The sequence below is a fragment of the Jaculus jaculus genome, chromosome 3, assembly GCF_020740685.1.
Source record: "Jaculus jaculus isolate mJacJac1 chromosome 3, mJacJac1.mat.Y.cur, whole genome shotgun sequence".
Classification (NCBI taxonomy): Eukaryota; Metazoa; Chordata; class Mammalia; order Rodentia; family Dipodidae; genus Jaculus; species Jaculus jaculus.
This window is the reverse complement of record NC_059104.1, coordinates 108908188-108934420: the sequence shown is the minus strand read 5'-3', so window position 1 is coordinate 108934420 and position 26233 is coordinate 108908188. Positions and strand designations below refer to the sequence as shown.

General features: G+C 37.2%; 1 protein-coding gene across 4 annotated transcripts in view; it reads left to right on the top strand.

Moving 5' to 3' along the window:
• The window catches only part of Atm (ATM serine/threonine kinase), a 157982-nt gene that overhangs the window by 45768 nt on the left and 85981 nt on the right, over window positions 1-26233 (top strand). For all 4 annotated transcript variants that reach the window (XM_045145281.1, XM_004652950.2, XM_045145279.1 and 1 more), the window contains 13 exons: window positions 1221-1395; window positions 1658-1857; window positions 5773-5855; window positions 5951-6106; window positions 7399-7474; window positions 7600-7730; window positions 15835-15955; window positions 17296-17469; window positions 19022-19191; window positions 21321-21567; window positions 22289-22404; window positions 24013-24139; window positions 24485-24684. In XM_045145281.1, the coding sequence (XP_045001216.1) occupies window positions 1221-1395; window positions 1658-1857; window positions 5773-5855; window positions 5951-6106; window positions 7399-7474; window positions 7600-7730; window positions 15835-15955; window positions 17296-17469; window positions 19022-19191; window positions 21321-21567; window positions 22289-22404; window positions 24013-24139; window positions 24485-24684 (1976 nt within the window). The remainder of the gene's footprint in view (window positions 1-1220; window positions 1396-1657; window positions 1858-5772; window positions 5856-5950; window positions 6107-7398; window positions 7475-7599; window positions 7731-15834; window positions 15956-17295; window positions 17470-19021; window positions 19192-21320; window positions 21568-22288; window positions 22405-24012; window positions 24140-24484; window positions 24685-26233) is intronic.

Below are 26233 nucleotides of genomic sequence, written 5' to 3'. Positions count from 1 at the left end.
GGACTAATGGTGATCCTCCTACCTCTGCTTCCAATGTGCTGGGATTAAAGGCATGCACCACCATGCCCAGTTATTTATTTATTTGGGAGAGAGAGAGAGGGGGGGGGGAGGGAAGGAGGGAGGGAGGGAGGGAAAGAGAGAGAGAGAGAGAGAGGGAGGGAGGGAGGAAGGGAGGAAGGAAGGAAGGAAGGAAGGAAGGGTGTTCCAGGGTCATTTGCCACTGCAAATGAACTCCAGATGGATGTGCCACTTTGTACATCCATCTTTACATAGGTAGTGAGGAATCAAACCTGGGTGGCAGGCTTTGTAATCTATAATCTCTGAGCCATATCCTCAGCCCTAATTTATTTTTTAAATGTGTATGTATGAGTTTATGTGCATGTGTGTGCATGTATGGAGGTTAGAGGACAATCTTGGCTGTCATCCTCAAAAATGCCATCTACCTCCTTTGAGAAGGGATCTCTCAGTGGTTTGGAGCTCACTAATTAGGCTAGACTGGCTAACCATCAATCCCCAGAGATCCTCCTGTCTCCCCAGTGCTGGGTCTGCATGTGCATCGTAAAAATTTACCATCATGCCCAACATTTTACATGGGAATTAAATTTAGGTTCTCATGCTTGCAAGGCAAGTTATTTACTCACTGAACTTACTCTCTCTTAGCCCTCTTTGGTTTTTTTTTTTTTGAGACAAGGTCTTGCTATGACACCTTGACTGGCCTTGTATTTGCTGTGTAGCTTGTTATAACCATGAATTTCTGTCAGTACTTCTGTCTCAAGTTCTGGGATTACATGTGTGCATTACCTTGCCTGGTTTGACCATCCACACTTCATTATTCTTTTTTCTTTATTTACTAAACATAAATTTTAGAGCACAGTCTTATAAATACAACATATCCATTTAGACAAATGTTAGTAATAGCATTTCTCTGGGCTTATGACTTCCCAGCTAGCTTTTTAGTGCCATGCAAAATTTCCCTCCTGTGGAATGAACCTTAAATCAAATCAGAGAACAGTTGGTTATCACCATAACAGGTGTGCCATTGTTGCACCAATAGGCACATTTTGTCTGGTTGGCCAGTTGTGTAGTTTGCAGAGTCCACTGCTGGTTAATGGACATTCTTTGTTCAGCAGGCTACATATCCACTTTGGTACAAATAGTTGGATTGGAGCTTCTGAAAGTAGCCAAGTTGAAAATAACATCTTTGCCTTTGTTCTTTGAAGGCATCCTTTGTTAAAAAACCATTTGATCACAGAGAAGACGTAGAATCAGTGGAGGATGATCCTGAGGAAAATCTCATGGATGTGAATGATCCATCTTCCATGAACCTATGTAATGACTACTCTGCTAGTGCTCTGAGTGATACAAACGATTCTGGAGAGATCCATAGTACTATAGGTAAGTATGTATTTACTGCTTGGGATTTCTTTCATTTTCCTTTATGTATAATTTACTTGAGTTGTTTATTTTCTGTATATTTTAAGTTTAATTCAGTTTATTCATGTTCTATTTTATTCTTCATGGGGGAATTTAAAACTGTATTACATGGACAATAGAGAACAGGAAGGATGTTTGGTATAATGTTTTATTTTTTGTTGTTGTTACAGTGTTTGATCTACTATGCCTCTTTCTGTTTTTAATTAGTGCTTTTAATTTTTAGGTGCCATGAGTCCTTTAACTGAAGACTACCTATCAAAGCACGATCTACTCCTTTTAGATATGCTCAAGTTTTTGTGTGTATGTGTAACTGCATCTCAGACCAATAATGTGTCATTTAGAGCAGCTGATATTCGGAGGAAATTGTTAATGCTAGTTGATTCTACCACACTAGATCCTACTAAACCGCTCCACCTACACATGGTTAGTCAAGTAGAATAAAGAAGCTCTTTGATTTTGTCTGCTATGTGAGAATCACATAATGAATTTGAAGACTTGAAACTGCCTTTTTGAAGAATGAATAATACTAGTCATATACTATACCATGAGTGTGTGTGTGTGTCTTCATGCATGAACTCTGGGGCTCAAGCAATCTTCCTGTCTCAGCTTCATGAATATATGGGATGATTAGTGTAGTTGAAGTGCATGCTGAAGCTTTAAAACTTGGGTATATTTTAGATAGATTTAGTCCTACTAGGTATAATTACTACAAATTATTATAGATTGGAGCAAGGAACTGATCATTTTTTTTAATTTTTAAATTTTTTTATTATCAACTTCCATGATTATAAAAAATAGCTCATGGTGATACCCTTCCTCCCCCCACTTACCCCTTTGAAACTCCACTCTCCATCATACCCCTCCTCATCTCAGTCAGTCTCTCTTTTCCTTTTGATGTCTTGATCTTTTTCTCCTCTTATGATAGTCTTATGCAGGTGGTATCCGGCACAGTGAGGCCATGTGTATCCAGGCCATTTTGTGTCTGGAGGGAGCATGTTATATGGAGTCCTGCCCTTCCTTTGGCTCTTACATTCTTTCTGCCACCTCTTCTGCGTTAGACCCTGAGCCTTGGAAGGTGTGATAGAGATATTACAGTACTGAGCACTGTGGTCATTTCTTTCCATCACCATGATACCTTCTGAGTTGTCCCAAGGTCACTGCCATCTGAAAAGAGAAGATTCTCAACCAAAAGTGAGAGTAGCATTAATTTAAGGGTGTGAACATTAACAGAAATGCTCACTGGGCAGTTTGATAAGCATAGTATATACATTTAGCCAGACAATGGCAGACATTACATCCCTAGGGCTTATGACTACCCCTGTTGTAGGTTTTTAGTATCAGGGATGTATTCCCTTCCCATGGAGCAGGCCTCCAGTCCAGTTAGAGGGCAGTTGGTTTCCCCCATAACAGATGTGCCACTATGGCACCTGTTGGCTCATTTGGCCTAGCTGGCCAATTATAAGGCTTGCAGTGTCCACTGATGAGTATCTTCACTGGTGATTTCTCTTTCTTCTATTGAACTACATGCAGAATGCCTTCTTCCAGCTTTCTGTCAGCTGGTCTACGTGGAGGAGGTTATCAGCTCAGGAACTGATCATTTTTGAAATTACTTCTCACTATGTAGCCCAGGCTGGCCTGACCTTTATTTTTCTCCCAACTGCTGGGATTATAGGCAAGCTTTACAATACTCACTGTATATGTTAACTGTAAAAATATGCTTTATATGCTACATACATATCTTCAATTCCATCCATCCCTGTTTGGTTTATTATTTCTTTCCTCTGTCCAGATCTATAGCTTCTTTGGCATATATATAAAATTGTTATTATTATTATTATTATTTTTGATTTTTCAAGGTAGAGTTTCACTCTAGTTCAGGCTGACCTGGAATTCACTATGTAGTCTCAAGGTGGCCTTAAATTCATGGCAATTTTCCGACTTCTGCCTACCAAATGCTGGGACTACAGGCATGTGCTGTCACGCCCAGTTTATAAAGTAATTTTTAAAAAAGAAACACAAAAACCAATGCTACCTTCCCCCAAATAAGTAATACATTTATTTGTTTACTCATTAATCTTTTATGGAACTACATTGCTTATTATGTGAGCCCAGCCCCAAAGAACAATTGGGAATAGCCCCTGGACTCAGGGATTACAACCTTAATGCATTCCTGATTGTATTATCAGCCTTGGTGAACATACATGTTGATTTCCTATTCCCTGGAAACAGTTTTTTTTTTTTTTTTTTTTGTCATTGGAGGCCTTGATTACAGCTCCTCTGGACTCAAGTCTCTATACCTCTCTAAGGGGAAGGGTTGTATGCTTTTCTTGAAGCTCTGATGTTTAAAATCACTTCAATAAAGTAAAATCACTTTGTACACTAAGTAACATTACTATGACTTCTATGTTAAATATTGAATCTTTAAAAATTTTCTTTGTTAGTATCTAAGAAGAAATAAAATAATACTTTTTGTATAGAGATAATAGGAGAAAATGTCTTGGGATTTCTTCATGTAGCTAGAAAATTATTTGGTAGCTAGCTCTGAAAAACTGGTTGCCTGGTTATAACCACCAGACACATATCCCTTTGAAGATATAGTACCATGTAGAGTCTTACAATATTGCCACATAAGAAGGTATATTTAGTAGGGTATTTGACATCATCCTTGCTTATGATTTTTTTTGCTTTCTAAAATTCATTAATAAAGTAGCTTTTGATCATTGAACTCTTAACTCATACATGATTTTGAGTGGGAAGGGATATAATCAGATTTCAAATTCTTTACCAAAAACCACAGTATCAGTAATAATGATCATTGAGTTCACATAATACAAGGCAGACTTATGTTTTTTATGATTTGGCATATACATGTGTGTAGTATGCATACAAGTGTGTATAAGTGGTCATATGTGTGTAGGTGCCTGTGGATGTGGGTGTGCATATACATATGTGTTCACGTGCATATGAAGGCCATAGGTTGATATCAGGTATCTTCTTCAGGCCCTTCCACCTTATTTTCTTTCTTTTTTAAAATTTTTTTTTTTTGTTTTTGTTTTTGTTTTTGAGGTAGGGTCTCACTCTAGCCCAGGCTGACCTGGAATTTCCTAAGTAGTCTTAGGGTGACCTTGAACTCATGCCGATCCTCCTACCTCTGCCTCCCGAGTGCTGGGATTAGAGGTGTATGCCACCATGCCTGGCTTTTTCTTTCTTCTTTCTTTCTTTCGTTCTCTTTTTTTTTTTAAATTTTTTATTTACTTATTTGAGAACAACACAGAGAGAGAGAGAATAGGTGTGACAGGGCCTCCAGCCACTGCAAACAAAATCCAGATACATGCAACCCCCTTAAGCATCTGGCTTACGTGGGTCCTGGAGAATTGAGCCTGGAACTGGGGTCCTTAGGCTTCACAGGCAAGCGCTTAACTGCTAAGCCATCTCGTCAGCCCTGTTCTTTCTTTTTTTAAAAAAATAATTACTTATTTGAGAGAGAGAAAGCGGCAGATAGAAAGAGAGAATGAGTACACCAGAGCCTCTAGCCTCTGCAAATGAACCCCAGACACGTGTGCCTCTTTGTGCATCTGGCTTATGTGGGTCCTGGGGAGTCAAACTGGGGTCTTAGGCTTTGCAGGCAAATGTCTTAACTGCTAAGCCATTTCCCCAACCCCTTTGTACCTTATTTTCTGACAAAAAGTCAGGTCTCTCACTGTACCTAGAGCTCACTGATTCTCCTAGACAAGCTAGCCAGCAAAGCTCTAGGGATCTTCATGTCTCTTCTTTCCAAGTGCTAGGATTTCAGTGTACGTTACCATGCCTGGCATCTACATGGGTAATGGGAATCCTAACTCAAGACTCTTGTGCTTGTGCTACAAGCACTTTACACATGGAGCCACTCCCTGCCCTCCCCCTGTTTTTTTCTCTGATCCTCACTGTTACTTGACTAGGAAGGTGTTATATCCTTGCTTAGTGGCCCTCAGAAAGGTCAAGATTTTTAACCACATAAGAATGTTGTGCTAAGATTTGAATCTAGTATTTGATTTCAAAAAGACTTTTATTACATGCCCTCTTTAAAATTTACATCTCTGAGGGGGGTAGAGGGGTGGGGGGTGGCGTATGCATTTATTTCCAGCCCTTGGGAGGCAGAGGTAGGAGGATCACTGTGAGTTCGAGGCTACTCTAAAACTACATAGTGAATTCCAGGTCAGCCTGGGCTAGAGTGAGACCCTACCTCAAAAAACAAAAACAAAACAAAACAAATTTACATCTTTGTGTAAAAATATATGTATGTTTTTTAAAGTAATTGATCTGTGGATAAAGCTGGTCCCTTCCTTACTGTCTTAATAGTACCTAGTGCTTTTAAAGGAGCTCCCTGGGGAAGAGTGTCCTTTGCCTATGGAAGATGCTGTTGAACTTCTGAAACCACTATCGTAAGAAACTAAAGCCATATATTGTGTTCACTTTAAATTTATAAACTAACTTCTGTGTTTTGCTAAGCTCATGAAGTTGAACCTTTCCTCCACAGCCATGTGTGTTCTTTGCATCGTCGTGATCAAGATGTGTGTGCAACAGTTTTAAACCATGTCCCTTATATAGTGAGAAACTTGGGTCAAGGCAGTCTGGACACTGAGAATGCAAGGGATGCTCAAGGCCAGTTCCTTACAGTGATTGGAGCATTTTGGTAGGTATCATCTTTTCTGTTGCAGTTTTTTTTTTCCTTTTTCTGCCTCTGGATGCAAATGTAACCTTTGCATTTGAACATGAGTAATTTTATTTTTCTGTTCTTCTTTTAACAATAGCAGAATGTAATTTGTCTTTCCTTATATAGCTACATTGTTTTTTAAAATGTCTGTTTTATAAACTGCTTAGTATAGTTCCTTTCAAATTTGGAATCACATAATCATAGTTGACATGTATAGTGAGTAAAAAAGTTAAACAGGTCTGAACCAATTGAATTGTTCTTATTTTCCAAATGAAACAGTTGACCTTGTTATTCTGCTTATTTCACTCCTATTATTACAATAACACTTGATACTTACAGAACATTTGATACTTACAGCACGTACATGTAATTTAGAGTCTTGATACTCCTTGATTCATAAGGACTTCTTAATCAGTATAGAATGTGGCTATAAAACTTTTTTAAAAGTTTGCTATAGCATGGTAGAGTACTTTGTATATATGTCCTCCACAGATTCAGGTGTTTTATTAAAGCTTGTAACTTGGTCTCCAGCTGCGTTGCTGGGGGAGGTGTCACTGGGGTCAGATCCTGGGGTCCAGCCCTAAGGTGTGTTTGGGGGTGGATCTGATTTCAGCCCGTAGGTATTCAGAGCAGTCTGAACTCTGACCGGGTACCAGTTTTGTTCTTGTTGCTTTTGGTGTGTACTGGCTGGTGATGGTTTCTCTCTGCTTGGATTTATGGAAGCAGCTATTTCTGCCACTGATGGAACTTCCCTCTGGATCTGTACGCTTGAAATAAACAACTTCCTTCACTAAAGTGTGCCTGGTTTGGATGTTCATCCCAACAAAATGAAGCTGTATATAATACATGGTTAGCTGAAATATGATAGCTCTAAATAGAGGCATAATTCTGTAAAGCAAATAATATATATTAAAATGAAATCTTACTGGCTAGGCATGGTGGCACGTGCATTTAATTCCAGCACTCAGGATGATTGCTGTGAGTTTGAGGCCAGCCTGAGACTGCATAGTGAATTCTAGGTCAGTGTGGGCTAGAGTGAGATCCTACCTTGAAAAACGAAAGAAAAAAAAAACAACCCAAAACCAAAAAAACAAACAAACAAGAAAACCCTTTTATTTATCTTGAATTCTGTATTATATTCCATGTAATGATAATTTATTTAAAACAAATTTTGGGAACAGCCTACAGTAACTTACTATTCAGTGACTTTTTTTTTTCTGACTTTTTTTTTTTGACTAATTGTTACAATGAAAGTCTTAACTTGATTTCAGGCACTTAACAAAGGAGAGGAAATGTACATTCGCTGTAAGATTGGCATTGGTCAAATGCCTTAAAACTCTGCTTGAGGTGAGTTACTCTACATGAATAGAAAGGTCTCCATTGAAATGTTTAATCAGCCTTTATTTCTAATTGCAAATGAGTGATATTTCTCTATTTTTTTCTATTTAACCCCAATTATTATTTTACTGTAGGCTGATCCATATTCAAAATGGGCAATTCTTAATGTAATGGGAAAAGACCTCCCTGTAAGTGAAGTATTTCCACAGTTTCTTGCTGATGATCATCACCAAGTTCGAATGTTGGCTGCAGGGTCCATCAATAGGTAATGAGCTAGGTTTTTATAAAGTGTTTGTAATACTGCAGATAGCATTGCACACTGCCTGGCACAGTTGCAGTTCACTAATACTTTTTAGCATATATGCTATGTCTAGTATTTGTTTTCTCTTAATTCTGATATTTCTATCATTTAGATACCATAATTTTTCCAGTTTAAGAATAAAAACTCAGCTGGGTGTAACGGTGCATGCTTTTAATCCCAGCACTCAGGAAGCAGAAGTAGGAGGATTGCTGTGAGTTCGAGGCCACCCTGAGACTACATAGTTAATTACAGGTCAGCCTGAACTAGAGTGAGACCTCAAAAAAACAAAACAAAACAAAACAACAAGAATAAAAAATGTAGCTTAAAGAAGCAACTTCTTAGTGCCACAGTACTGCTAAGCCATTTGATATGGGAATTTGGGGGTATCTTTTATGAATAACAGAAGCTCTGAGTGGGCAATGACTCAGGAACCAGAGCCCCAGAAGATTTAGTGGTCATGCAGATCTTTCACTGAGTCAGTGGCTACTCAATTCTTGATGAATTCAAAGAATTGAAATCTATAGACCAGAAGGTAAAGTTAGAGGCTTTATTAGATTATATACAGAACTTGAGAGAGAAGGAAGACAGAGTTCATACCCAAGTGGAGGCATGACCTGGGTTCCCAGAAATGGGGAGCCTGCCTAGAGACCCAGACTGGATCTTTTTTTTTAATTTTGTTTGCAAATAGAGAGTGGGTTAATAGTTGTACACCAAGGCTTCTTTCCACTGCAAATGAACTCCAGATGCATGTGCCACTCTGTGCATTTGTCTTTATGGGGTACTAGGGAATCAAACTAGGGCCATCAAGCTTTGTAAGCAAGCACCTTTAACTGCTAAGCCATCTCTCCAGGCTGAGACTGGGGACTTTTATAGGTTCTGAATTGGGCCTGAGCTAACCAGCCTCTTGGTATCAAGATTTTTGAGAAGGGGCCTATTTCAAGAGAGGCTAGACAAATTGGAGGAACTAGAAATAACAACAACAACAAAAATAATAGTTCAATTTTATTTTTGAGGAAGGGTCTTGTTCTAGCCCAGGCTGACCTGAAATTCTATATGTATTCTCAGGCTGGCCTGGAACTCACAGTGATCCTCATACCTCTGCCTTCTGAATGTTGGGATTAAAGGCATATACCACCACATCCAACATAAAAAATTAACTTTTAAATACTATCAAGGACAGAATTGTTTAAAGTTACCTTACATATGTGGGTATTATGTCAAAGGCACTGATCAACTTTTCTTCATCACAAAAAATGAAATTTAAATGAATGTAAAGGCATTAAACTGCTCACTTTCAGAGTGATTAAATATTAGAACAGATTGACAAAGGAGTTTCTGGACTCTTCATATCGTTTTTATGATTAAAATTTTTTTCTTTAGTAACAACTTCCATGATTGTATGCAATATCCCATGGTAATGCCCTTCCTCCCCCAACTTTCCTCTTTGAAACTCCATTCTCCATTATATCCCCTTTCCCTCTCAATCAGTCTCTCTTTTATTTTATCTATTTTATTTTTATTTTTTAAATTTTTTTTTTGTTTATTTATTTGAGAGCAGCAGACAGAGAGAGGAGAAGAGAGAGAGAGAGAGAATGGGTGCACCAGGGCTTCCAGCCACTGCAAACGAACTCCAGATGCATGTGCCCCCTAGTGCATCTGGCTAACGTGTGTCCTGGGGAATTGAGCTTCGAACTGGGGTTCTTAGGCTTCACAGGCAAGCGTTTAACCGCTAAGCCATCTCTTCAGCCCTCTCTTTTATTTTGATGTCATGATCTCTTCCTCCTATTATGATGGTCTTGTGTAGGTAGTGTCAGGCACTGTGAGGTCATGGATACCCAGGCCATTTTGTGTCTGGGAGGAGCATGTTGTAAGGAGTCCTACCATTCCTTTGGCTCTTCCATTCTTTCTGCCACCTCTTCCACAATGGACCCTAGCCTTGGAAGGTATAATAGAGATATTGCAGTGCTGAGCACTCCTGTCACTGCTTTCCAGCACCATGATGCCTTCTGAGTCATCCCAAGGTCACTGCCATCTGAAAAGAGAAGGTTCTACAGAAGTCCAGTCATCTGTAGCTAGGATCCACATATGAGAGAGAACATGCGATGTTTAGTTTCTGGGCCTGGGTTACCTCACTTAGTATAATCCTTTCCAGATCCATTTTCCTGCAAATTTCATAATTTTATTCTTCTTTAATGCTGAATAGAACTCCATTGTATAAATGTGCCATATCTTTGTTATCCCCTCATCAGTTGAGGGTCATTTAGGCTGGTTCCACTTCCCAGCTATTTTGAATTGAGCATCAATAAACATGGTTGAGCAAGTATCTCTAAGGTAATGAGATGAGTCCTTAGGATATATGCCTAGGAGGCTAAAGCTGGGTCATATGGTAGATCTATTTTTAGTTGTCTTAGAACCTCCACACTGATTTCCACAATGACTGGACCAGATTGCATTCCCACCAATAGTGTAGAAGGATTCCTCTTTTTCCACATCCTCGCCAGCATTTATGGTCACTTGTATTCATGATGGTAGCCAATCTGACAGGAGTGAGATGGAATCTCAACGTAGTTTTTATCTGCTTTCCCCTGATGACTAGGGATGTAGAACATTTTTGTAGATGCTTATATGCCATCTGTATTTCTGCTTTTGAGAACTCTGTATTTAGTTCCATAGCCCATTTTTTTTTTGTTATTTTTTGTTTATTTATTTGAGAGAGACAGAGAGGGACAGAAGGACGCAGATAGAGGGAGAGAGAATGGGCACGCCAGGGCCTCCAGCCACTGCAAACGAACTCCAGACGTGTGTGCCCCCTTGTGCATCTGGCTAACGTGGGTCCTGGGGAGTTGAGCCTCGAACTGGGGTCCTTAGGCTTCACAGGCAAGTGCTTAACTGCTAAGCCATCTCTCCAGCCCCCATAGCCCATTTTTTAATTGGGTTGTTTGATTTCTTATTATTTAATTGAGTTCTTTGTATATCCTAGATATTAATCCTGTATCAGATATATAGCTGGTAAAGATTTTTTTCCATTCTGTAGGTTGCCCCTTTGCTTTATTCACAGTGTCCTTTGCCATAAAAAATCTTTGTAATTTCATGAGGTCCCAGCAATTAATCTGTGGTTTTATTGCCTGAGCAATTGGGGTTATATTCAGAAAGTCTTTGCCAAGACCAGTATGTTGAAGGGTTTCCCCTACTTTTTCCTCTAGCAGTTTCAGAGTTTCAGGTCTGTTGTTAAGGTCTTTAATGCATTTGGACTTAATTCTTGTGCATGGAGAGAGAGAGAAGAATATTTTTATCCTTCTGCAGATACATATCCAGTTTTCCCAGCACTATTTGCTAAAGAGGCTGTCTTTTCTCCCATGAATATTTTTGGCATTTTTATTGAATATTAGGTGGCTATAGCTACCCAGACTTACATCTCGTGTAGGTAGTGTCAGGCACTATGAGGTAATGGATATCCAGGCCATTGCATCGATTCTGTTCCATTGATCTACATGTCTGTTTTTGTGTCAGTATCATGCTGTTTTTGTTACGATGGCTGTGTAGTATAGGTTAAAATCAGGTACGGTGATGCCACCAGCCTTATTTTTGTTGCTCAGTATTGTTTTATATATTTGAGATTTTTTTTGTGATTCCAAATGAATTTTGAGATTTATTTTTCTGTTTCCGTGGAGAATGCTGTTGGAATTTTGATGGGGATTGCATTAAATGTTTAGATTGCTTTCAGTAAGATTGGCATTTTCAAAATACTGATTTTTCCCATCCAAGAACAAAGGATGTCTTCCCATTTCCTACTGTCTTCTGCAATTTTTCGCTTGAGTGTTTTAAAGTTTGCATTGTAGAGATCCTTCACTTCCTTGATTAGGTTTATTCCAAGGTACTTTTTTTTTTTTTTTTTTGATGTAATTGTGAATGGGAGTGATTCTTTGACTTCATTCTCTGTGTGTTTATCAGCTCTTAACAGTTTGTTGGTAGAGTCTTTAGGGTCCTTTATGTATAGAATCATGTCATTTGCAAATAATGATAACTTGAGCTCCTCCTTTCCAATTTGTATCCCTTTTATGTGCATCTCTTGCCTTATTGCTACAGCGAAGACTTCCAGTACTATTAAATAAAAGTGGGGACAGTGGACACCCTTGTCTTTTTCCTGATTTTAGTGGAAAAGTGCCCAGTTTTTCCCCATTTAGTAATATGTTGGCTGTAGGCTTGTCATAAATAGTCTTTATTGAGATATGTTCCTTCTGTTCCCAGTCTCTGTAGGACTTTTATCATGAAGGGAAGTTGGATTTTATCAAATGCTTTCTCTACATCTAATGAGATGATCATATGATTTTTACCCTTCAGTCTATTTATATAATATATTACAGTTATCAATTTGTATATGCTGAATCAAACCAGGGTTCTTTGGCTTCACAGGCAAGCGCCTAACTGCTAAGCCATCTCTCCAGCCCCTGTTTGCCAATATTTTGTTGAGAAGTTTTGCATCTATGTTCATGAGGGAGATTGGTGTATAATTTTCTTTTTTTGTTCTGTCTTTGGTTTTGGTATCAGGGTGGTGCTAGCATCGTAGAAGGAGTTTGATAGGATTCCTTTTTCTATTTTACAGAAAAGCTTAAGAAGCAATTGGTGTTAGTCCTTCACTGAAGGTCTTGTAAAATTCACTAGTGAATCCGTCTGTGTCTGGACGTTTTTTAGATTTTTGATAGCTGCTTGGATCTCCATACTTGCTATATAGGTCTATTTAAGTGATTAATGTCATCTTGATTTTATTTAGATAGGTTATATAATTCAAGGAAATCATCCATTTCCTTCAGATTTTCATACTTAGTGGAGTATATGTTTTTATAGTATGTCCCTCTGATTTTTTGAGAAATCTATTGTGATGTTGCCTTTTTCATCTCTAATTTTGTTAATTTGTGTCTCTTCTCTCTTTTGGTCAGATTTGCTAAGGTCTTATCAGTCTTATTTATCCTTTCAAAGAACCAACTCTTTGTTTCTTTGATTCTTTGGATTTCTTTTCTTTTCTTTTTTTTTTTTTTTTTTTTTTGGTATTTCATTAATTTCTGCCCTAATCTTTATTATTTCTTCTTGTCTACTGATTTTTGGTTTGCCTTGTTTTTCTTTTTCCAAGGCTTTAAGGTGAAGCATTTTGTTTACTTGAGACCTTTCTAATTTTTTAATATAGGCAATTAATGCTATAAATTTCCCTCTTAGGACTGCCTTCACTGTGTCCCAAAAGTTTTGGTTTGTTGTGTCCTCATTATCATTTGACTCTATGAATATCTTGATTTATTTCTTGATTTCTTCATTGACCCATTCATCATTTAGTAGTGTATTATTTAGTTTCCATGATTTTGTGTATACTCTATAGCTCTTCTTACTATTGATTGGTAGTTTGATACCATTGTGGTCAGATAAAATGCAAGGATTTATTTAAGTTTTCCTGTATTTGTTAAGATTTGCCTTGTGTCCTAATATATGGTCTATTTTAGAGAATGTTCCATGTTCTGCTACAAAAATGTGTATTCTGCAGCATTTGGATGAAATGTCTTGTATATATCTGTTAGGTCCATTTCTTCTATGACCTCATTTAGTCCAGATGCCTCTCTGTTTATTTTTTCCCAGGGTGACCTGTCAATTGATGAGAGTGGGGTGTTGAAGTCGTCCACTACAACTGTGTTTGGTGTTATCTGTGACCTTAGCCAATAGCGTTTGTTTGATGAAGTTGGGAGCCCACATGTAGGTGCAAATATGTTTAGGATTGTAATGTCCTCCTGTTGGAGTGTGCCTTTAATCAATATAAAGTGACCTTCCTTATCTTTCCTAACTAATGTTGGACTGAAGTCTACCTGGTCAGATATTAAGATAGTAACCCCTGCTTGTTTTCTAGGCTCATTTACTTGAAACATTATTTTCCAACCTTTCACCCTAAGATAGTATCCATCCTTTGTAGAAAGGTGGGTTTCTTGGAGCAACAAATTGAAGGATGCTGCTGTTTAATCCAGTCCGCAAACCTATGTCTCTTGGTTGGGACATTGTGTCTATTGATATTAAGAGATATTATTGAAAGGTGTGTATTTATTTTTGCGATTTTTTTGGTAGTTCTTCCGGTTTTACCTTTGCTCTCTTGTATTAACTAGAATTTGAGTATGTTTCCCCCCCCCCCAGGTTCCTTATATGTGTGCTTTTCTTTTTCTTTAGCATGAAGGATTCTTTCAATTATTTTCTGTAGAGCTGGTTTCTCTTCAAATATTCATTTAGCCTGCTTTTGTTGTGGAATGTCCTTATTTATCTGTCTATTTGAATGGATAGTTGTTACCTTTCAGAACATGGAATATATTACTCCAAGCCCTTCTGCGTTTCAAAGTTTGTGTTGAGTAATCTGCTGTGATCCTGATGGGCTTGCCTTTGTAGGTAACTTGATTTTTCTCTCTAAGTGCTTTCAATATATTTTCTTTGGTTTGTAAGTTTGATAGTTTAATCATAATATGGCAAGGAGAGGTTCTTTCCAGGTTTTGTCTGGTTGGTGTTCTAAAACATTCCTGTATCTTCATTGGCACCTCGTTCCCAATTTGGGGGAAGTTTTCTTCTGTGATTTTGTTGAAAATGCTTACTATGCCTTTGGAGTGGAATTCTTCTCCTTCTACTATACCCTGAGTTCTTATATTTGATCTTTTCATAGTATCCTGAATATCTTGAAATTCCCATTCATACTTTTCTATTAGTTTGTCTTTCTCTTTGTTGGACTGTATTAGATCTGCCACCTGGTCTTCTAGCTTAGATATTCTGTCCTCCATCCATTTACTTGTGAGATTTTCTAAAAAGTTTTTTTATTTCCTTAACTGTGTTTTTCATTGCTACTAATTCTGACTGGTTTTTCTTTATTACTTCTATTTCCTTATTTATGTCTTGTATTGACCTCTTTATTTCATTAAATTGGTTTCCTTTGTCTTCTTTGATTCCTTTGATTTCCTCTTTGCTTCCTTGGATTTCCTCTTTGACCTCTTTGAGCATATTTGTAATCATTTTTTTGAAATCTTTTTCAGGCACTTCCTCTAACTCATTCTTACTGGAGGTCATTTTTGATGCATTAATACTTTTTGGTGGATTTATATTATGTTGATTTTTGGTGTTTCTTGTGTTATAATTATATATTTTTGCATCTTGGATTAATTCAATGTTTGGATTTTCTAGTTAGCTGCAATATTATTAGATCTATCAATGAATCTGATGTTATGTATCTTTAGGGTAGGAGCTTAAGGTGCTAGGTGTGGCTCTTAAGACTCTCAGAGTATCCACCAAATTGACCCTAGGTGTTGGGTTTGCCTGCTATGAGAGTATTCATGTAGGCTGAGTGGAACAAAATACAGGCAGATTCTAAAGTTTAACTAGACAATATACACATGCAATGAAAAATAGCACAGAGTATTTATGCAAAAGTAGGTATTATGATAACCATATCCTCTAACAAAGTCACTGTCTCTAGGGTTTGTGTTGCCCCATACCCTTTATCCTGTCAAGAAGGAGTTTAAGATTTCTGGTCTCTTCAGGGTTTCAAGTCAGCTCATGACCAAGTGAGACGCTTCCCTGGTGTAATTCCAGTTACTTTTTTGGGATGATTTTGGTCTCAGTTGTGCTGTGCTCCTGCCTTGGTCCCTCTTTGGTACACTGTGGGTTCAAGTAGGCTGGCTGGGTTGCTGGATTGCTGCTGTGGTCGCCGATGCTGGGTGCTGTGATCTCCCTTCCCCAGATCTCTGGTGCTTGCTGATGCTTTTGCTGGCAGTGGGAGTCATCTCTCCAGCCCAACTCTTCATATGTTTCTGACATTTTCAAGTCAGTGTTCAAATTTAAACAATGTTTTAAAAGTCCTGTGAAACTCTTGGATGGTAAGGCTCTTAATATGTATGGATAATCTGGACCGCTCAGATTTCATTACCAGAAACTCAGGTTTCATTACCATGCTGAAGGAAGCTAGTTTTTCTTACAGACTGGTTGAATTTTGTTCTGTAACATGCTTTGAAAAGTAGGGTTGACATAATAAAAGTTTTTAACCTTTTTCTTTTTAACAAAGATTATTCATGGATATGAGGCAAGGGGATTCTTCCAGATTCTTGAAAGCACTTCCTTTGAAGCTGCAGCAAACAGCCTTTGAAAATGCATATTTGAAAGCTCAGGAAGGAATAAAAGAAATGGTAATGTGAATCATATGTATTTGCTATTATGACATGCTTTCATTTGATGTTAGCAAGTCTGGCCCCAGACAGTTTATATCTAGTTTACTGTATAATGCCAGTCTATGCTAACTATGAATTGAATGAAATTTATAGGTGAGAATGAGTTAAAGAGGAGCAATTTCCTTTGCTGGAACTTATGGTGTTTGTGAGGAGTGCCAAAATTTAACTCAATTTTGATGGTTTCCTTATTTACTTAAAAGAAGAAAAAAAAAAAACAACAGATAAGTCCTTGGTAATAGTACATGCTTCTTGGGATTTTATAGTAATGGATCATCAAACTATGAAACCATATGTCTTTGTAATTGCATGTTTGTTTTTGTTGTTCCTTTTGATAATATAGATGACAGTATTTTTAAAGGAACGATATAAGATATTTAGTGATTAAAGATCATTTGAGGTTAAACTTTATAGAGAGTCTGTCAGTGTCCTTTTTTATTTTTCTTCTCTTTTTTAAAAAATATTATTTTAATTAATTTATTGGAGAGAGAAAGAGAGAGCATGCCTGCCAGGGCTTCAGCCACTGCAAACCAACTCCATATGTATGTGCTACCTTGTGCATCTGGCTTACATGGGTCCTGGGGAATTGAACTGAGGTCCTTTGACTTTGCAGGCAAGTTTCTTAACTGCTTAGCCATCTCTCCAGCCCCATCTTCTGTGTCTCTCTCTAAATTTATTGTATTTTTATTTTTTTATGTGTGACTGTATGTATATGTGCATGTGTGTATGTACATGTTTGTGTGTGAGTGCGTATCTGTGACGTGTGGAAAAACCGAGAGTGGCAGACAGAGAGAGAAAGAGGGAGAGAGAGAGAATGGGCGCACGAGATGCATGCTTACGTGGGTCCTGGGGAATTGAACCTTGAACCGGGGTCCTTAGGCGTCACAGGCAAGAGCTTAACTGCTAAGCCATCTCTCCAGCCCTTATTTTTATTTTTTTGGTTTTTTTCGAGGTAGGGTCTCATTCTAGTCCAGGCTGATCTGGAATTCACGATGTAGTCTCAGTGTGGCCTTGAATTCGTGGCAATCCTCCTTCCTCTGCCTCCCTAGTGCTGGGGTTAAAGGCATGCACCACCATGACTGGCTTCTGTTTCTTTAAACTACCATGTAACTCACTGAAATATTTTTATTTTTGGCAAGTCTTTCTGTAACGTCTGTTAGATTTTATTCTTTGCTTGCATGTTGTAAGATGTAGATATTTTACAGTTTGTGTAGATGTCATAGAGTACTTGGATCTTAGTCTGATTGATTAATTTATAATTTTTAAGTATTTAAACTATTGTTTTTATAATTCTTTTGAAGTTCCACAGTGCTGAGAACCTTGAGCTTTTGGATGAGATTGATAATAGAAAGTCTGTTTTACTGCTGGTGATAGCTGTGGTTTTGTACTGTAGTCCTGTCTTTGAAAAGCAGGCTTTGTTTGCATTGTGCAAGTCTGTTAAAGAGAATGGATTGGAACCTCACCTGGTAAAAAAGGTATGTTGAATACTTCTATTATTCTTGGATAACATTTTTATGTTTTCCTTTTGTGGTATTGAGGATTGAACCCTGGGCCTCATGTATAGCAAACAAGCACCTATCTGTGTCCCCAGCTCCACTGATAGCCTCCAAACAGTTAAAAAGGTTAATGTTAGATATTTTTTTTCAAATGGCACTTAGAGTCAATTTTAATTTTTTCGTTTGGGAATATTGGAAAGCAGATTTATATATATGTATATATGTGTGTTGTACTGTGTCCTCTTGCTACTAAGCTTTACCCTGACCCCTACCAGCCAAATTTAATAATTTTCTAAATGGTATATGTTCATTTGTATGCATTGTTAACTTTCTTCATTCATTATAAAAGCATTACAAAGGTGAATGACCTGTCACCATATAGACCTTCTGGAATAGCACTTATTGAGGGAAACACATAGAGATAAGAGTAGTATCAGTTGTTTTGTCCTTGTACATTCTGGGAAATAACACTAGGTTTCAAAAGGCCAGAAGTCAAATTTTAGGACTATGGTTTTAGTTTTTATGATTACAAATGGAAGACTGGGTCCAATTCTCTAGTCACATTCGTCCAGTCTTATAAAACATGGTGCCCAACTCTCTACTTCCAACTCAGAATTCACGGTTTGGGAACTTCCAGTCCTTTCCATTGAGGTTTTTATTTGATCAGTATGTGTTGATAAGAAATTTAACTTTCTATCACCATTGTTTCCTTGGAGCTTTGTTGTAGGTCTGTCTGTAGGTAATTGGTCATATCCAAGGTAACATTTTACATTCTTAGTATTAAAATCTATTTGTTATTATTATATTTTGATATTTCATTATTTATTTATTTGAGAGAGAGAGAGAGAGAGAGAGAGAGAGAGAGAGAGAATGGGCACACCAGGGCCTCCAACTACTGGAAATGATCTCCAGATGCATGCACCACCTTGTGCATCTGGCTTACATGGGTATTGGGGAACCAAACAGGGATTCTTAGCCTTTGCAGGTAAGCACCTTAACCAGTAAATCATCTTTCCAGCTCCCTGTCTAATTATTTTAAGTGGTATATAGTGTTTGGATTTTTTATTTATTTATTTGAGAGAGAGTTTATGTGTGTGCCAGGCTTCTACCACTACAAGTGAACTCCAGATGCATGTGCTACCTTATGAATCTGACTATATGTGGTACTGTAGAATTGAACCTGGATCCTTAGGATTTGTAGGCAAATGCCTTAACTTCTGAACCATCTCTCCAACCCTGTGTTTGGATTTTGTGAAAACTTGGATGAAAGTTTGAGAAAAATAATTTTACCTTGGACCTTCCTTTGAAATATAGTCATATATTAGAAATTACTTTTTTATGTTTTTATTCATTTAACATTTACATGCCAATTATTTACTACATTTTTTTTTCTTTTTTTATTGTCTCTGTCATTGATCAGGAAGTTAAGGTAAAAGAAAACAAGTGAATATTTCAAAGTCCTACTGTAAATAATGTTAAGTGTTTAAATAATTATGCTTTCATTCTTAAAGAAACACCTTTCTTTGTATAGGTTTTAAAGCAAGTTTCTGAAACATTTGGATATAGACATTTAGAAGACTTCATGGCTTCTCATTTAGATTACCTGGTTTTGGAATGGCTAAATCTTCAAGATACTGAATATAACTTATCTACTTTTCCTTTTATTTTATTAAACTACACAAATGTTGAAGATTTCTATAGGTAGGTTTATATATAGCATATGCAAAATATATTCAATTTAACATTAGGCAATACTGTTTGGAATTCCCCCACCACCAGTGCCTCTCATCTCCCTAGACACAGGAAGGATGCTGCATAGTGTAAGAAATGAGCCAGTGTGCTTGTGAATACATCAAAAGGGGTGTTACTTAAGATTTGGTGGGAGCTATGTTAGTGACCAGTTGTTTGACTCTGGGCAAGTTGTATAAATGCCCTTTGTATCATAGGTTTTTAATATATAAAGTAAGGGAGTTAAACATGGTTATTTTCCCTTTGGGAGGAAGAATAAAGATAAATTACTAGGGGCTGGTTTTCATTTCTGTTATTTGACAGTAGATTATTTAATCATTATATCTATTAGATTTAGAAGTTTCATGTAAGTAATTTATTTTGCTAGGCTGTAACTTTGGAAAAGAAAAAATATGAAATGGGGGTTTGAAACAGAAGACTAATGTTTAGGTTTGAGGATTATGGTAAGGTATCTCATTTGTTGAGTATGCTTTGTGCTAAGGACTTGCTAGGCATTTTATATAGAGAGCATATCATTTGTAAGTTTTAAGTTTTTCCTTTTCTTTTCTTTTTTTTCTTTTCTTTTTTTTTTTTTTGGTATTTCAAGGTAGGGTCTCATTCTAGCCCAGGTGCCCAGGATGACCTGGAATTTACTGTGTAGTCTCAGGCTGGCCTCGAACTCATGGTGATTCTTCTACCTCTGCCTCCCAAGTGTTGGGATTAAAGGTATATGATGTGGTATAGGCCTGTAATATCATCATTTGGGAGAAGGCAGGAGGATCCTTGGTTACATAGCCAAAATGGGCTATGTGAGGCTTTGTCTTAAACAAGCAATCACAAAGAACAAACAAGAAAAAGGGATTTTCAGACAAGTGCATTTGATAGATCTTTATCATTCATTCCTTTGGCGATAATACTTTGATATTACGAATTGCTTTTAAAAACATTTTTATTTATTAATTTGCAAGCAGAAAGAGAGAGAGGGGAAAGAAAGAGAGAATGGGTACATGAGGGCCTTGTGCAAACTTCAGATGCATATGCCACTTTGTGTATCTGTCTTTACATGCATACTAGGGAACTGAACCCAGGCCATCAGGCTTTGCAAGCGTCTTTAATAGCTGAGCCATCTCTCCAGCCCATAAATTACTCTTACATTTTATTTTAGAGTACCACATTAGGTTGATTATGTGTAAGCAAGTTCCTTAGCCATGCATGGTGGCATACTCATGTAATCCCAGCACTTTGGAGGCAGAGGCAGGAGGATTATTTTGAGGACCAGCATGATTTACAAAGGGTGTTCCAGGATAGAGTCAACTATTAACAGAAACCTTTTCTCTAAAAAATAAAATAGGGAGGCTGGAGAGATAGCTTAGTACTTAATGTGCTTTTCTGCAAAGCCAAAGGACCAAGGTTTGATTCCCCAGGACCCACATAAGCCAGTTGCACAAGGTGGCCATATCTGAAGTTTGTTCACAGTGATTGGAGGCCCCTGTATACCCATTCATCCCCCACCCATATCTTTCTTTTTCTTTATCTCTCTCAAATAATAAATAAAATGTAAAATAGGGCTGGAGAGATGGCTTAGCATGGTTAAAGGTGCTTGCTTGCAAAGCTTGATGGCCTGGGTTGGCCCTACAATTTCCTAGTACCCACACAAAGCAAAATGCACGAAGTGGCATATATGTCTAGAGTTCCTTTGCACTGGCAAGAGGCCCTGGTGTACCTATTCATTCATGTTCCTCCCCTCCCCTCCCCTCCCCTCCCCTCCCCTCCCCTCCCCTCCCCTCCCCTCCCCTCCCCTCCCCTCCCCTCCCCTCTCCCCTCCCCTCCCCTCCCCTCCCCTCCCCTCTCCCCTCCCCTCCCCTCCCCTCCCCTCCCCGCTTACAAATAAATAAAAATAAACATATTTTAAAAAATAAAGTAAGTTCTATATTTTTACTTCTTTTAGCGTGATCATCTAGAATTTGCCTTCTTTATTGACAAAAGTAGAATAATATTCAATGATCTAAATTGATTATTAAAATGATGACTCTTATTAAAGCACTTACAAAATTTTACTGTGAAAAGCTGTATAACCTGTGTTTTAAAATTGTATGTTTTAGATCTTGTTATAAGATTCTGATTCCACATTTGGTGATCAGAAGTCATTTTGATGAGGTGAAGTCCATTGCTAGTCAGATTCAAAAGGACTGGAAAATTCTTCTGATAGACTGCTTTCCAAAGATCCTTGTACATATTCTTCCTTATTTTGTCTGTGAGACGACAGGAGATCTTAGCATGGGACAGAAAAGAGAGACTGCTACTAAGGTGTATAATATGCTTAAAGATGAAAACTTTCTGGGAAAACAGGTATGACTTCAACTTTCACCTACCTTTATTCTGTTATTGATGAATGGATTTTAAGGCTATGCACTGTTTATTTGCTGCTTATATAATTATATGTAGCTTCTGATCACTATTTTGCCAACTCATGAATTGTTTTTTTTTATGGTGTTTTATCCTGTTGTCTATTAAATAAATGAATATTATTTATAAATAACAAGAAATCAACAAAAGAAGTCAAACTTTGAACAAGAAAAATTAATGTTCATCTACCTTTTAAAAGTCCATTTTGATTGCCAGTAATTCGTGAATGAAAGCTGGTTATTCTAACAATAATGAACAATGAATAGGCAGTCTCCTCTCTGTTCAGTCTTGCCATATTTTACACTTGTCAAGGAAAAGTAGCACCCCAAGTTTCTTAGCTTGCTTTTTTTCTAACATATTTTGCTTTCTTACATGTAATTTACTTTTGAGTTACGTTCATTGTTAATTATCAGTCTTCTCTATAAGAACATGAAAGTAGAATTGTGTGTGTGTTTTTGCTTTGCCCCAACCACATACTATATATTGACTACTTATTAAGTATTTGTTAAAAGAAGTCAAGTAACGAAGGATCTAGTAAGCTTTGTTTTTTTTTTATAATAATTTGTATGCTTGAAGATTATTTGAAGTGGCTTAGACTAAAGACTAAAGCACATTTTTAAGATATTAACATATTTAATATATTTTATATTTTTTGGCCTTATAGATTGATCATTTATTCATTAGTAATTTACCAGAGATTGTGGTGGAGTTGTTGATGACGTTACATGAAACAGCTAATTCTGGAGCCAGTCACAGCACTGACCTTGGTGAATTTTCAGGGTATGTGTGTTTATTTTATATTTTTGGGTTTTTGAGGTAGGGTCTCGCTCTAGACTAGGCTGACCTGAAATTCACTATGTAGTCTCAGGCTGGCCTCTAACTCACAGTGATCCTCCCACCTCTGCCTCCTGAGTGCTGGGATTAAAAGTGTGTGCCACCACACTCTGTCAGGGTATGTGCATTTTTACCTTAAAGAACTAGCTGCATCTTAATAAACTCTTCTGGAGTTTATTGGTCAACACTTTCAGATGGCTATTTGGTTTTAGATATGCACTTTTCTAAAACTTCTTATCATTAAAAGTAGCCACATTTGGCTCAAAGTAATTGCCTATCTGCATTTACTGAAGCTCCCCACAGTACTTGCTGCTTCTTGTTGTTGATCAGTTTATTGGAAAATCCAGTATTATTTCAGTCTTGCTATATTTGAACATTGTGCTATCTAATGTCTTTTAAATCTTTTCCTTCCTTCCTTCCTTCCTTCCTTCCTTCCTTCCTTCCTTCCTTCCTTCCTTCCTTCCTTCCTTCCTTCCTTCCTTCCTTCCTTCCTTCCTCCCTCTCTCTCTCTCTCTCTGTCTCTTTCTTTTTCAGAGAGTGAGATGGGGAGAGAGAGAGAGGGAGGGAAGGAGAGAGAGAGAATGGGCATGCTAGGGTATCTAGCCACTACAAACAAACTCCAGATACATCCACCACAATGTGCATCTGGCTAACATGGGACCTGTAGAATCAAACCTGGCTCCTTAGGTTTCTCAGGCATGTGCCTTAACCACTAAGCCATCTCTCCAGCCCCTTAATCTTTTTCTTTATGTGCTTTATTCTTGGTTCTCTTTTTGCTCATGACTTTCATTTCTAAATCATCTTTTCCTTATCTTGCTCCTTTTATTTTTTTTAATTTTTGTTGTTTTTTAAACATTTATTTATTTGAGAGAGTGAGTGAGAGAGAAAGTATGCATATATCAGGGTATCTTGCTGCTGCAAATGAACTCCAGACACATGGGCCACTTTGTACACCAGACTTTATGTGGGTACTGGGGAATCAAACCCAGGTCATCAGGCTTTTGAAGGGAATGCCTTTAACCACTGCCCTGCTTCTTCTAAATGTCCAGTTTTATTTGGATATACAATCTGTTTGGTTTTACATGGGTGTCAGAGTTATTTTTATGGCTTGATTATAACCTACTTGAAAATATCATTCAATTTTTTTATGTGCCCCACTCTACTAGGCATATAAAATAGTCCCAATACTAAAAAAAAAAAAAAAATACTTGTACTTATGTAACTTTATCCTAAATAATGTTGCTGATCTAATTGATTGCCTGCTTTTATAGTACTGGCCTAGCACTTTAAGTCAGATTTAAGTGAGTATTGCTAAGGCTTATTTGTGGAGCTTCCATAATTGTGCAACAGGAGTTAAACATATCATTTTAGGCAAATCATCTATGATTAAGTTCTTGAAGTAAAATTGTGATTTTCTTAGGTGTATAATTTTTCAGTAGAAAAGTAATTTTAAAATTGAGGGTTATTGAGATTTCCATTCTGTAAGTTCAGTGGTTTAATTCTAATTTGAAAATTATAACCATATATATATATTTTTTCTGACAACTCTTTTAGGGATTTGGATCCTGCTCCTAATCCACCCTATTTTCCATCACATGTTATTAAAGCAACATTTGCCTATATCAGCAATTGTCATAAGACCAAGTTTAAAAGCATTTTAGATATTCTTTCAAAAAGCCCTGTAAGTATATGCTTTTTGTGTAATAATTTGTAAGAGTTCCTTCTTCACCTAGAAAAATCTAAGTGCACCTTAAAGACTAAAAAGGAGACTTGAAAAACTTACTTGATTAATTTAAAAAAGAAAAACTCACAAGTTTGTATCTTGGTACATTAGTTAGCTTTCATTAAAATGTATTACCTGTAAGGCTACAGTTTCATGATTCATTTACTTAGTTAAAGAAACATATTACATAATAATATGCTATTTAATTATAGTTTATGCTCTGAAAATGAAATAAATTGTCAATTAAAAAATTTTGAAATAGACATCAAACTGATTTTTATTAAATGTATGTCTACTTTCTAGGATTCCTATCAGAAAATTCTTCTGGCCATTTGTGAACAAGCAGCTGAGACAAATAATGTGTATAAAAAACATAGAATTCTTAAAGTATATCACCTGTTTGTTAGTTTATTACTAAAGGATATAAAAACTGGCTTGGGAGGAGCTTGGGCCTTTGTTCTTCGAGATGTTATTTATACTTTGATTCACTCCATCAACAAAAGGTAAATTATTTGTTGGACTAACATATATATAATCAATCTTTCTTCCTGGTCCTATTAATTGTAAATTTATATGCTTTAAAGAGGTATATACCTCAGTTAGTTTGTGTTATACCTGCATATTACATTTTATAAAATCGATACTTTACAGATTTTGGGAGTACCATTTGGGGCTTCAGAGCAGTATACATTTTTTTTTTTTTTTTTTTGGTTTTTCGAGGTAGGGTCTCACTCTGGTCCAGGCTAACCTGGAATTAACTCTGTCATCTCAGGGTGGCCTTGAACTCATGGCAATCCTCCTACCTCTGCCTACCGAGTGCTGGGATTAAAGGCGTGCGCCACCACGCCCGGCTCAGTATACATTTTTGTAATGTTAAAATCAAGGGAAGCAAATAATATTTCCTCAAACATCTATCATTATTTGTGAGAATGTTTCTAATGCTTCTAGTTTATTTGAAAAAAGTATTTTATTATTACCTATAATCATTGTGCTATGTAGTAGAATATCAAAATTTCTTTCTCCTATTTAACTCTAACTTACTACCCTTGACCAAACTTTCTGCATCCCTTTCTCTAGCTCTGTTAAGTATTATTCTACTCTCAACTTCTGTAATATCAACTTCCTTACATTCCATATGAGTCAGATCATGTGGTATTTCTTTCTGTCTTTGTTTTAAAATGACTTCCAGTTCCATCCAGTGTCACAAGTGACAGGATTTTATTTTATTTTTTTTGGACTGAATAATACTCCGTTGTACATGGATACCATATTATCTTATTCATTTATCAGTTGATAAACACTTAGTTTGATTCCGTTTCTTGACTATTGTCATTAGTACTACAATAGATCTGGAGAGATGGCTTAGAGGTTAAGGCACTTGCCTGCAAAACCTAAGGACCGGGGTTCAATTCTTCAGTATCCACGTAAAACTAGATGCACAATGTGGCACATGCATCTGGAACTCATTCTTAGTTTGATGCAGTCTCACCTGGTTTTCCTTTCATTGCTTGTGCTTTTGCTCATTTACATTTGTGTGTGTGTATGTGGTTTAATATTTTGTATTTTTTTTTGTAAGCAGAGAGAGAAGAGACTGAATGAGAATGGGCATGCCACAGTTTCCAGCTACTTGGTGCAAATGAACTCCAGGTGCATGTGCTACTGGCTTTATCTGGATAGTGGGGAAATCAATCCCAGGACAGCAGGCTTTGCAAGCAAGTGCCTTTAACTGCTGAGCCATCTCTCCAGGCTGTGATATGCCTTTTTAAAAAAAATTTATTTATTTATTTGAGAGAGAGAGAGAGAAAGAGGCAGAGAGAGCGAGAATGCGCACATCAGAGCCTCTAGCTGGTGCAAATGACTTCCAGATGCATGTGCCAGCTTGAGCATCTGGCTTATGTGAGTTCTGAGGAATTGAACCTTGGTCCTTTGGCTTTGCAGGCAAGCACCTTCTCCAGTCCTGATCTGCTTTTTAAAGAGGAGGCTTTTACTATCAGAACATTTCCCTTCACTACTACTTTTCTTGCATATTTTACCTTTTTTCTTTTGAGGCAG